At 43.8% G+C, this 13,075-nt stretch overlaps 1 protein-coding gene across 1 annotated transcript in view; it reads left to right on the top strand.

Moving 5' to 3' along the window:
* Positions 1-4,750, top strand: part of mkxa (mohawk homeobox a) — a 28,404-nt gene extending 23,654 nt beyond the window's left edge. Inside the window, exons 6-7 of the mRNA XM_008281222.1 lie at positions 4,383-4,416; positions 4,543-4,750. Coding sequence (XP_008279444.1) covers positions 4,383-4,416; positions 4,543-4,750 — 242 coding nt within the window. The remainder of the gene's footprint in view (positions 1-4,382; positions 4,417-4,542) is intronic.
* The last annotated feature ends 8,325 nt before the right edge of the window (positions 4,751-13,075 follow it).

Raw genomic sequence — 13,075 nt, 5'->3', positions numbered from 1 at the left:
GCTCCCTCGCTAGAGCTTTAAAGGAGAACAACTGTAGCAACGGAGATGGACTTGGCTACAGCAACGAGGAGCAAGATGGAAAGGAGAAGCTTCGGAAGCATCCAAGAAAGGTTTATGATGATCCAGATAAAATAAACTCAGCAGGCAGATCAAGTATAACAGACCAAGTGATGGACAGCGAAGCGGACGTCATGAGCACCCATCTGTGGTGTTTGTGTGATGACTCTTCCTGCCATACGGGGGAGACAAAAGTTACACACCGCAGCTTTAACTTTTCATTGCTTTTTTATTGTGAAGACATTTCTGACACAATAATAGCTCAACATTCCCTCACTGACATTTTCTGGAGGTGTAGGAGTGTTGTTGGCTCTGTTGCCATCATGTGACCTGAGTGTGGAAGTTTGTGAACAGCAGTAGGAAGAAAACCCAAAGGGCTGGAGAGGGACGCCAAATTAAGATTTAAAAATATGCTTTTGTGACCGAGGATTACATGAAAATATCAGGAGCACCAACGATGGAGCCATAGAGCCAGAACCGGTTAGCTTAGCATATAGACTGGAGACACACACAGCTAGCCTGGCTCAGTGTAAACTTTACATTTCTGTAATTAAAGCCATTGTTTCTTGATGTAATGTTTGTAACAGATGATGTTTTATGGTGAGGGACACGTAGCCAAGAGTCCGCTGCTCAGGGTCGCCAAAAAATAGCTCCATCATGCTCAGACTAAACAAACAAGATTAAGTAGTGATTAGTGTTATATAGTGAGATGCAGCACAGCTGTCAGGTGGAATCTGAACTTTAGGGATGGCCAGGCTATCTGTTTTTGCTTGCTGCTTGGATTAATGCTAAGCTAGGCTAACAGACCCCCAGCTTTGGCCGCATAGTGACGCACAGACCTGACATTGATATCATTTTCTTTAGAACAAGAACATACTTCCCAACAGTGTCAAACTATTTCTTTAAATCCTGTCTTTCTATGGATCCGTTTCTTCTTTTTTTCTTTAATGTGTTGTTTCCTGTGGAATATTGTAAAAGCCACTGACGACATATTTTGGCACCGTGCAATCCTTCGCATCCAAGGATTGACGCTTATTTTAAGTCACTTTGGACGAGACCACCCGCCGAAAGAATGAAATGTCATAAAAGGCCTGTATGTGTGTGTTTGTGTGTTTATTTGTCTGTCTAATTCAGCCCAGCCCACGGTTTGTGTAACGGGGCCGGCCTTGTTTATTGTTGTGTGTTGCTAACAACAGCAGCAGATGGTAATGATGATAGTCGACTCGTCTCCTCCACAGTCATCTGAACAGGTGGAATCTCCTTCCCTCTCTAATTTGTCAGTCCCCGCTTGTTCTCCCTCACTTTCACCACGTTTCGTTGAAACGAGTTTTTCTCTTTTCGCTCTCCCTCCGTCACCCTGCCGAGATGTTAAGTGAGCAAGTATTTTTGGACTTCCAGCACGACGCCAGAAACCATCAGACTTCTTTGCTTTCCCCTTTGGCGGTGCGTGAAACCCCACTGTCAGTGAAGCCCAAAGGCAACAGCAAAGTTGACTGAGTGTTCAGTAGCAAAGTAGTAAAGCAAAAAAGGAGAAAATAGACGGAGAAAATAATAAAAGGTCCTCAGTGATTTATTGGCGATTTATTGAGTCTTTGGCTCTGATCTTGTTTTTAAAAATCTGAGTTTTAGATGTTTTAGGCAAAGGGCTTTGGAAATTGAGCTTTTGCATGCAGCGGCGCATTTCCAGATTCTAGGATCTGGGGTTCCCAAGGGCCAGGACGGGTATCTAATCCCAACAAAGGGTCTTTGCTGTAGGGTGGCTTTGGTCATCTTTTTGTCCACGCCGCCGTCATCGACTAGAAACCTCTGAAACCTCTGCTCTGTATGTTCTAAACTGAGCATCTGGACAGTGGCTGCCTCGCACTCACTGGAAACACTTAAAGCTGTGGATGGAAAGACTCACAGGCTGCACTTCACAGCCCGCAGTGACTTCACAGCACACAAATACACACTTTCTTCAGCATGTTGGTTGTCTTTGATGTCGCTGCTATTGACCTTCTCACTGCTGTCACCAGCCAATCCTTACACCGGGCATTGCAGCAGTAAACACTGAGCTAATATATCTTGGGGGGGAAACATAAACAACACATGAAAACAGTGTAATTGGCCTGCAATTACTGTGCTGTAATTTCAGAGAGTGATGCATATTTTTAATCAGGACCAATCTGCTTTTGGAGCACTGGCAACAATCAGGAAAGTAGATGGAGATAGAATACAAACAGAATGGCTTCGCAATCTTCAAGTATCCGCTTGATTTTCACAATTAGGTTTGAAAAATGGCTGAAAAGGTAAAGAATAATTAAAAAATTGGAGATGAAGAAAAGATGGAAAATATCAAGGGCTTTCAAATAAAACTTCCTGACACAGCACAGAGTCGCCCTTTATTAAAACAAACGGGAAACACAGCATTTGTTTTGGCTGAGATAGATGAGAATGGCCGGGCTCGAGTACCTGGATCTGGGGGTATTATAGCAAATCACTGCAGTAAGAGGTGAACAGTTGGAGGAGAGAAGGCGAGGGACCCGAGGAATATCAATAAAGGAAAGAGGACTCGCTGATAAAGCAAGATAAAGACCGAGGCAAAGATAGGACAGCAGGGAGTTGCGGCCAGACGAGAATGTGAGGATTTTGTTGGAACGCTTTGACGCACTAAAACCTAAAATCTCATCCTGTGGTTTGTACTTCTGGGTTATCATGTCCTCATCTCCCTCTCACACGTGCGCTCACATTCCTTCTGTCTAAGAACGATCAACAGGAGAAACCTGTGGAGAGTGAAGTCTGTCTCTTCTCTGTGGAATACACCTATTACAGAACAAATGGGAAAACTACAGGAAATTTCATAATCAGGCCCACATTAGCCCGCGGCTTCGCAAACCCGCTTCAGTCAGCTTGGGTCACGCTACACGGGAACAGTTTCGGAAAACAAGGGAGGAACGGAGCAAGGCGTTGGGAATAATTAGCCGCTCATGGCAGCCTGAAAGCCTGAACACTGCATCCAGATATTTGGAACATCTATGGAGGGCTTTGGCGAGGTTAGAGGTGAAAAATCCGAACGGTAAAATCTTGTGTGTGTGCTTTGTCTTGACGTTGAAGGAGTTTGAGTTTTGGCTCTCAGCCTCTGCGGCTGTCTGTTGACTAAAGCTAAATCCCGAACACAGTGTCCTTGCGCAACCTTTTCCAGTCATTCCTACAAACATGGGAATGAGATTCCAGCGATAATGAACTTTGCAGATTTTCATTAGCAAGCGGGAACGTTGAGGAACGCCTGTCGACTGTTGTTTTGCGGTGATGATGATGCGAGGAAGGGCCTCGTTAAAGCGGCAGCTCAGGTTTAGACATTTGCTTTATTGGGAAATGTCACGTGGGGGGTACAGGAGACCCGGGGTTCCTGGGCGATGTGGCTGTGATGTGGCATCTGGGAAGCAAAGGTGGACCTCGGTAGGACCAACTCTTCTCAGGGCAGAACTTACCCTCTTTTGAACATTCTTAAGTCGTCCAGTCATTTCTACCTGGTCACGACTGAACTTCTTAAAAGCTCACAGGTCCTTAGCTGTGTGTTTAGTTAACTTAAAGAGAGCGCCTTGAGGCTGCGTGGCTCGAAAATCCAGATGCTTTGCTCTCCTTTAATGCCTCATGAAACGCCAAGCCTGTGTCATCATATTCACTGCCGGGCAAAAACTCACCTAACGCTGGACCCGAGACAGAAGACAGGTTCAGCACACACTCCAGTAAACCTCCCCCCCAACACACACACTCAGTGAAGTAAACACACTGGTTGCCCTCAAGAAAAGTTTGGTTTCATTGTTTAATGACTTTGCTATTCCCCGCTAATGTTTCACATATGAGATAGAGATTGCTCCCATTTGAAGAGAAAAAAAAAGCGAGCAGGCATCCATCTTTCTCTCACTGACTCACTTGCTGCCTTTTCATTCCCGCTCACATCTTTTACGCTCAGTCATTTTCGATCTGATTTCCTCGGACAACTCAATTACGTTGGCCCGCTCCCATTTGTTTTCGAACAAAATATTAGAGAATGGAGTTTATGAGTCATAAGAAACATCTTTCAACTCGATCGTATTAGTCACCTTGTTTCTTGACGGCTTCTTGCAAAACGTCCTTTTTGTCCAGCGTCTGAGTAAAGAGAGAAAACAGAGCAACACATGTGTACAGGACAGGGTGTACACATACAGTACAGTACAGACCTCACACACAACCGTGCACACACACACCTCCTGAACGTGTATGTTCAGGGAGATTTCAATAAATCCTCATTGACCTCAGAGAACTCTACAAAATTAATGTTTTTTTTCTCCTTGTGCTTTCAGAAACCACAGACCATGGATCAAGTAAATGTGACAAGTGAGTGGACTTTCTCTTTGCCTTGTTGCCCAGATCAAATCCTTGAAATTACAAGCTGACGCTGACCTCTAACGCTGTCTGTTTTGTTCTTTCCTGCGCGTGTTTGCGTGTTCTGTTGATCATCAGTGGAAGCGTTGGCGTCGGAGCTGCGCAGAAGGAGAAGGTGAAGGGCAAAGACGAGACATACTGGAGGGAGATCAACGCCGCCATGGCCTTGACCAACTTGGCGCAGGGGAAGGACAGCGCCTCTGGAACCACCAGCTGCATCATCCAGAAGTCCTCCCATATAGCAGAGATAAAGACTGTTAAAGTGCCGCTGGTGCAGAAATATTAGCCCTGACGTCATCCTCCCGTCCCTCTATGCAAACCGGCAAACATTCCTGTTTCAGCAAACTCGCCAGAGTCCAAATAAACTCCCCCTGAAATGAAAAGAACTGTTGTTTAGGGGCAGGGGTGTTTGAAGCGAGGAAGTGTGAAACAAAAAGAGAACTTTCATTCTTTTTGGTTTGTTATTGGTGTCTAAAAATTTTCGAGAGGCCTTGACCATCCTTTTCCTTTTTTTTTGGGCTGACGTGCGAGTGTTAGTGATAGTTTCACTGCAGTATTTCTTAAGACAAGACACTTTTGTAATGTTAACTTATTTTTTATGAATCTGTTTTGTTTTTTTTTATTTCTTCTTTTTTAATGCTACAAATTTTGTATTTTGCCAAAGTGCCTTTGTTCTTTAGACGAATAACTCACTGACTGTGGTCAATGCAAAGTACAGATACTGCGGTGCCTCTGGAATTTGTGAAGGAATACGTTGTTGGAGTTTAGACTCGCAGTCATGATTCAGGATTTGTTTTGTGAATGAAAACTCCCCACAACAGCATGTGCCTTAAGGACTGAATGAGCTCACCATCCGAGGCACTGATGAACTCAAATAGCACACACCCACACAGATACTCTTAGAAAAATGCCCAGCATGAGTCCTCTGAAGGCATTGTTCTTGTTTTGACTGTAGTCTTCATTTTGACTGTAAACTGAACTCTGCTTTGTCTCGGGCTCTCGTCGCTGGCAGGCCGACAGCAACTGCTGGATGCGTAGATAAGCAGCAGATCGATAAGCGGCCGGCTTTCGCATCTCGGCCTTGGATTTTATGAACCGGCGAAGGATTCCTCTCTTATCGCGGTTTTCGGTTGCTGAAACGTGCACAAGCGCTCAGCCGGACCCGAACGTTCGCCCACGCAGTGACACAAATACACCCACAGGCGTGCTTTAAGGTTCAGCTGAAGAATGCCATGACCTAAAAGGGATGTTTTTGCTTTGCATTATCAATGTTTTATGTGGACTGTGTTGCCTTTTCACGTTTTTGCTCAGAACAAGATAGTCCGGAGTGAATGAAAGAACAAAACACACACATACACAACCCCCCCCTCACCACCAGCTCCTCCAGCCTTTTTGATCCTCTGCCCTCAGCTGTTTAGCATTACATTCAAATTGCTGTTTACAAGGAGCCAGAGGAAAGGCTTAAAAGTTTAACTTTCTCCCCCACGCTTTTTTCTTTTTTTTTTTCCCCCTCGACTTCAAAAATACATTTCAGTATTATCTCTTTGTCAGCCAAGCAAGTGTTCAAAGTATTTGTTATTGTCAGTCTGTATATGTCTGGTTGTGTTTTTTTTTTTTTCCTGATCAAAACTCGGTTTCTCTAAACTGTACTGCATTAAGAGCTTCTTTTATCATCCAATGGAAAGAAGCTCGGTGAGAGAAAGTACTAATGTATGGTGCATATGTTATAAACGTTTGTGGCGACCGAGGCCAAGTTCACAAACGGGGGAAATCAAGTTGGACTTATGGGAGAAACTGAAGTTGGCTCTCTGCGCCGACTTTTTAATTTTATGTATATCTTCAAGGTACTGTTTATGTGTGTCAAAATGTACACTCCTTCATAAATTGTGCAGTTTTGTTTTGTTTTTTTTTGACAACCCAGACTGTGCTTATGGTCAAGGACTATGAGAGGGAGTGAAGCTGCACAAAGTGACTTTTTGACCTTTTTTTTTTAATGTGTCTTGAATGTGCAAACTGTTAAAAAGAAATCTGCACTTACAGTTTTTCAATGAAGGTGTTTTCACATGAGGGTGAGGAGGAGAGGTAAAAAAGAAATGAAGGACAACCCTGTATTATTCCTGTTAGTGTGCCTATGGACGTGTAATGAAATGAATCGCACTAGCCAATCCCCAGGCACTATTTGCTTATGCAGTGGGGGCTGTGGGCTCCCACATGTGTTTTTTATACACCTGATCCAGGCGGGGTAGCTGCGGGGTAGTGCTGCGCCGCTCCTTGTGTTTCTAATTGCACCTCTGAACCTCTGGACCGCTCGCGACCCTCACACCTCACACGATACCCGCTCGGTGGGAAGAGACAGCGAGGGAAGGAGGCTTGGGAGACAACAGAGCTGCCTTTGTTGTTCCGACCTGCCATCACTCCCCCAACAACGACACTACGAAGACGAACAAAGGGGTTTCTACAGCCAAGACTTGGGTACTGTAAATGCCTTTCTCCAGCACAAACCCTGCTTTCACAGCCACGCTGACACATGGAAAGCAACAGTGTGTATTAAAGCTTATAAATTATTATTACGGACTGTCAGAACAAAGAAAGTGGTGACCATAGTTTGTTTTGTTTATTGTTAAGTTATATAAATTGAGATTTTTTTTTTTTTGTTCATTTTGATAGAGACTGGATTTCCAATCCAATGACCAAATGCATATCTCCTTGTATTGTCCGATTTGCTCTCATGTAAAATTTCTTTTATAAAAACAGTTGTTACTTGGTCAAAGCAATGAATAAACCTCTGAATGAAATTAATGGTATCTTCTTGTTGTTATTTGTTCTTGTTAAAGTTACACTAATTGATGTTTTAAGCAACTTCAAACTCATCCTTCTTGTTTTTTTTTTTTAAACTGCCGACAACATTCTAGTTTATTGGGAGTTGTATTTCTGTTTTTCTGGAAAGAAGGTTAATTAGAGTAATGAGACTAAAACCAAACAGTACATTTATGAGCTGTACATCGACACATTTTGCTAAATGTTGCTACAAGAATCTTCAGAAGTGAAGAGTTTTGTGATAATTATCTGTAGGTTTGTCAGTAAGAGGCACCACTTTCATATGTTATTTAGTTTTATTAATAATATATATTGAGTAATGCAGCTTTAAAGAAAAACACCATAAATTATATGCCCGAGTGTCACTTTTATGTCCTTGTTTTCTTTGAGGAGAAAACAAAAAACAAACACAAATTCTGGTCTCTAAATACCGACTTCAACCAACTGCACTTTTCTTTTGTTGATGTCACCAAACTCGAGTCTTGCTTCTAACCATGAGCCACCACTCAACGCTGATCACAATATGGGAGATGTTTGTTTACGGCACAAAAGGCGAGGCGGTTTTAAAGAGCTAAACAAACTAATCATGACAAACCAGTGGAAGAGCTGAATGTATACAGCAGCGAGCTGCCTCAACCACATACCACACATTAGTGGTCTGGGCCCCAGCCTTCACTATCTCCTGTGTATTTTTGCTACCTTCACAAGGATGTTGGGTATTTAACTTTATTTGTTTGACCCGGGATCAGATTGAAATCTGTCTCTCAGGAGTTCAAGAGGGCAGCAGCAGGAGATAAATGACTTTAAATAAAGATTTCATAACGTTTGTGTTTTCTATATCCATTGCTGTGACGTGGGTACCTAGGGCTCTCTGTACATATAATTTGAACACTTGTGGTATTGTGGATCCTGCATGATAGCGTGAATAGACAACCGAGCCTTTGTGTAGTGTCTGGCATCTCGAGGAGGCCAAGGAAAGACTGAATTTATGTCTCACACTTCCTAGGTGTGTCCTTCTGCTCGGGGCCTGGTCTCCCTTCTCCTTCCTGTGTATTAATGGCTCTACCATGCCACTGCTAGTCCTGAACCTGAGCTCTGCCACAGAGCCGAGGCCGAGAACTCTCTCACGCCAGGAGAGAAAGTTACCAAAAGAGACGGCAAGCCTGCAAGAAGAGATTTGGTTGGAAAAAAGGTGTTGACAGCAGGTCTTCCTTTGTCGCAGCGAATGCTACAAGCCGGTCCATGTTGGAGGACCCTGCGTGCTGTGGTTCCATTATCAGCGAGAAACAATCAGGACACTGGTGGTTTTCCTGTCCATCAGCTGCCTCTGGACTTCTGCACCGTGAGATGGCTCACACTCACACTCCCCGAAACAATCCTATCAGGTTTTTTGACCTCTCATCCCTCGCTGCACTGCGCTGGCCGAACCCCAGATCCTCTGAGCCACATTTTCCATTGAAAACCTAAGTGATATTCCACGCTGCCTATAGCTTCTCCATTCACTTTTTTATTTTTTTTCATCCGTGCCTCCTCTGTGTGCTGCTGAAAGATTTGAAAGAAGTCGTGGAAGTGCACGGTTATCTCGGAGCAGGAGACGGACAAGTGGAGATTCTCGCTTGGCGCGGCCCACGACTTGACAGACTCCAGACTTCACCTTGGCCATTTAGTCCGCCAGAAACTCCGCTGCACCGACAGAGGGTGAAACCACACGGAATGAAATCCAAGAACACAGACGTTCTGAAAATCATTTCCCATTTGATGAGGAAATATGACTCCGGTCGCATGCTGAAGTAATTAGTTACCTTGCTGTGAAGGATGCTCCAAGGAGCCCCCGTTCATTAGAGCCAGGACTTTGTCTTTTGCTTGCTCCTGCCCTTGGACACAAGTATGAGAGAAACTGCTGGGCCTAATTGTTAGATTCCTGAAAGAATTGACTGATTAAAAAGTCCGGCCTTGCAATCATTTCAGGATTGGGACTGTTTTGGATCAGCTGTAACTTCACGGGTGTTTGAGGAGGCGAGGCATTCAGGCCACCGCTCAGATCCCCGGACACTGCGCTAACCAGAGCTAATCACACAGGGGACGAAGGGTCAGAGAAGAGTTATTACTTTACAAATTACACTCCGTAAATTAGCATACTTTGCTGTAGGGCACGTCTGCAGATGAGTGAACTTTAAGTTTGCGTGATACTGGGAGCTTCCACTGGATGATACACGGAAACATTAGCTGGTGCGGAGGAGGAATTAAACTGCAGGGCGCTTACACAGATTACTGCCAAAATTAATTACTTTAATGAAGGCGGTAGGGCCAGGGAACAATGTGGTATTTTGGCACTAGTTCTGATTTTTGGATTTCCAGTAAATATTAAACTTTAAGGATGAGGTCTTGCCTACATTGTTCTCAAGGCTGTGGATCTTCTCACCCAAGAAATAATTAAATCCCGACTTCTTTCTTCTAGATTTCACTTTTGTTGTCTCATGTTCTATTTCATTTTGTATAATTTCCTCAAATCATTTACTTTAAAGTCAGCAGTACATTCCATGTTTGTCTTCTTGATTCCATTGTTATATTAAGGCCACATTTCTCTGCTCGTCTTCTGGCTTAGGCTTTGTTGTGAGGCGGTTTCTGAGTCTCGTCCGTGTTGAGCTAACCTAAGGCAGTAGAAAAATATTTCCTGTCTTCATTTCTCATAATAAACTTCTTCAGAAACCACCAGGAACAAGACGGAGAGAGCTATGCTTACACGGAACCGCAAGTAAACGCTGATTTTGGCCAAATGAGGACATGCCGGCTGTTATTCCAGGTGGACATCATCTCCATTTTGTTTTGTGAAAGGGTCTGGGGGAAAAATGTGACACATGCCAGTTTTAAACAAAAAAGGTCAATAGCGCTCGTAGGAACAGACTGTGGAGGCATGCACATTGTTCTGACCTGAGCGCAATGGGAAATGGATAAATGTAGGTGGTGGAGTTGCCAGAGTAAACGGCTCTCACAGAAAAGGGAGACACAAGCTTCGTGAAACAGAACAGGAATGGGTCTTTGGGAGCGAGGGAATGCAGGAAATCTCTGCTTTGATAAGTTTTCGCTTTAGTTCACGTGATTTCATCGACCGCAGTTGCTCGTGCGTGCGCCACGCCGTGTTGTTCGGCAGGAATACGCTTACGCCGACTGCAACCACGCAAATCATTTCTTCCTTTTTGCTGTAAATCGACATAATCCCAGTCACAGTCTCGCCGCAAAGCCCCTGCAACAAAACAGCTCCCATGTTCAGTCTGCTGCTCGGAGGTTTGGTCCGCTTCTTTTCCATTTGCCTCCAAGATCCAAACAGGCCCACCATGCATCGCCACATGCAGTGGATCTCCCTGTTTGTTTATTGAAGGATAATGATTGTGAATTTCCTCCCTGGATCCCGTGTCTCAGAACATCCAAGAGTCACACACACACAGTACGAGGAACAGGGCTGGACAAGCAGGCGGTTTAGCTGCCTGCACCTCAGCTGTTTCCTAACAGCCTAAATCCTGGTAATTGCTGTTCTCCTGAGCTCCTCAGACAGCCCGACTAAACAGCTGCTACAAACAATGAGACCCCTTCCAGAGGTATTGTGGGTCCGAGCCAGTGCACAGCTGCCAACACGGGATCAAGGCGAAGCTCAACAACCTGTGGAGAGCAGAATGACATGCAAGCTGTGGGGTGAGAACTGGTACTTTAACTTCTGTTGGTGCAAACAAAAGTTAAGATGACCTATCTATTTTCATATACACATGTAATCCCCTGATGATAGTCGGCATTTCAGCTCCTGAAATTACCCTGAGAATGTTTTGAACTCCTTTTATTTCAGTCAGACATAAGCTTATTCACAGTCATTGTTTGGAGTTCACAGAATACATCGCTGCTAGCTTAAAGGGATCCAACCTCATCAAAGAACAATGGGCTAAAGCTGGACTCAAAAATAGATTTGAAAAGTCTAAGATCTGGGTGTATTTTGTGCTTCCCTCCCTAATTGTGTTTTCACATTCTCCAACATTCATCAGTCACTAGTGAACACTGTTTTGTTGATTCTGTTCCTCCAAAGTTGGCCCGAGTTTTAAATGAGCCTCACCCTGATCATTAGTTTAAAGGAGAGGACAGTGGTTTACGGGTTGGGAATTGGGGTTCCCAAAAGGGTTTCTGAAATAAATCTAATATGTTGTAAGATTATTCAAGGAATAAGAATAAAAATCAATTAAATTTTTACCATTGGTGAGGTTTACAAGGTGTCTGCTGCATTTATAAGCTTCATTAAAGGAAAAAAAAGGGATGAAAGCATCAGGAAATATGGAGTTAATGAACCTTGAGTTATGAATATTCAGGCAGTTTCTGGATCAAATAATCATCTTTAGGAAATCTAATGATAACGGGAGTCTTTAGCCAATCAGAGGTTTTTCCACCCAGATCAGGTGAGAGGATAAATAACATACAAATCTGCATTGGGAGCACGATGTAGTGACTCAATGGGTTAAAAAGAAGACTTTCACAAAGGAGAAAGGAGGTTGAATCTTGTGTGAAGCCGCAAGTGAATGTTGACATTTGGTTTGACTATTCTTACGCATCTGAAACACATGCTTGTCTGGTGGGAGGGTCCTGTTGTTTCCAGATTTCTGCAACTTCAGTCTTTCAAAAATTCTATATATTCTTGCTTTTTCTTAGGGCCTATTTTTAAAATCCTGGATATTTTTGTAATGATGGATCTCTAAGAATCCTTCAAATGAACCAATGTCATGAGAAAAAAAAGCTGCCCGTTGGTTAAATGGGCTCACCACTAATGTCCGCACCAAAGCTACAACCTGTGATGTGGAGTCATAAGCAGATGTTACTTAATTTTAAGTGGTCACAAGCTAAAAAAGCTTGGGAACTGCTTCCTCTGGGCCTTTGTAATGCAGATGGCATGGTGGGAAACTGAGGATCTACTGTTCCAGAAGACGTGGTGCACAAGCAAAGGTCATGGTGGTGATGTTCCAAATATTTCAGTACAATCAGGCATTATTTTTGCATTTTAGGAAAACTATCATTGCAGTCTTATTTCAGTTCCTCAGGATGAACTTTGGGTGTTGCCAGTCACTGAGGCAGCATAAATCAAAAATAACACTCATGGTAGCACCAAATGCCATGATTGCATGATTGTTGTTTTCGCATTCTGTGGTGTCACCAGCAGCCACTTTGCCCTCCAGAGCTCCTTCTCCAAAGCCGATACAACTGCCCATTCCATGTGGAGGTAGCCCTCAGCCAGGCACTCAGTGTTGGGTTTTGCCTGATGGACTGGGTTGTTAAGGAAAGTGGAATCTTTCAAGGTTTGCAATTTGCACAGACAGTGTCTCATTGAGGTGGGTGCATCATCCTTCCACACTCACACGCTATCTTAAAAAAAGAAAGTTGCGGATTTTTACAGAGAGGCACACTAATCTAACGTTCCTTTTTTTGTTTAAAGACACTCAGTAAGTGCGTTACAATAGAATACAATAGAATAGAATAGAATAGAATAGAATAGAATAGAATAGAATATTTTTTTATGAATCCTCCATTGGGGGAAATTTACACTCCACAGCAGCATCCAAAAATATAGAAAGAAAGTACAAGAAAACAACAATAATTAAAGCCGCAAGCGGCATTTGACGGGTCCTCGCACCTACGCTTGTCGGCCTTCTTGCACAGCGGGACTGTGATCCGGCATGTCGAGTTTGGGGCAGATCGGAGCAAGTGTGGCCTAGTTACGAGCCACTTCCTGTTTAGTGGCGAGCCGCGGCGGCGTGCGTGTTGG

This window comes from Stegastes partitus, unplaced genomic scaffold (assembly GCF_000690725.1).
Source record: "Stegastes partitus isolate 25-593 unplaced genomic scaffold, Stegastes_partitus-1.0.2 Scaffold227, whole genome shotgun sequence".
NCBI lineage: Eukaryota > Metazoa > Chordata > Actinopteri > Pomacentridae > Stegastes > Stegastes partitus.
The sequence above is the reverse complement of the archived record's forward strand: the minus strand, read 5'-3'. Positions and strand labels throughout refer to the sequence as shown.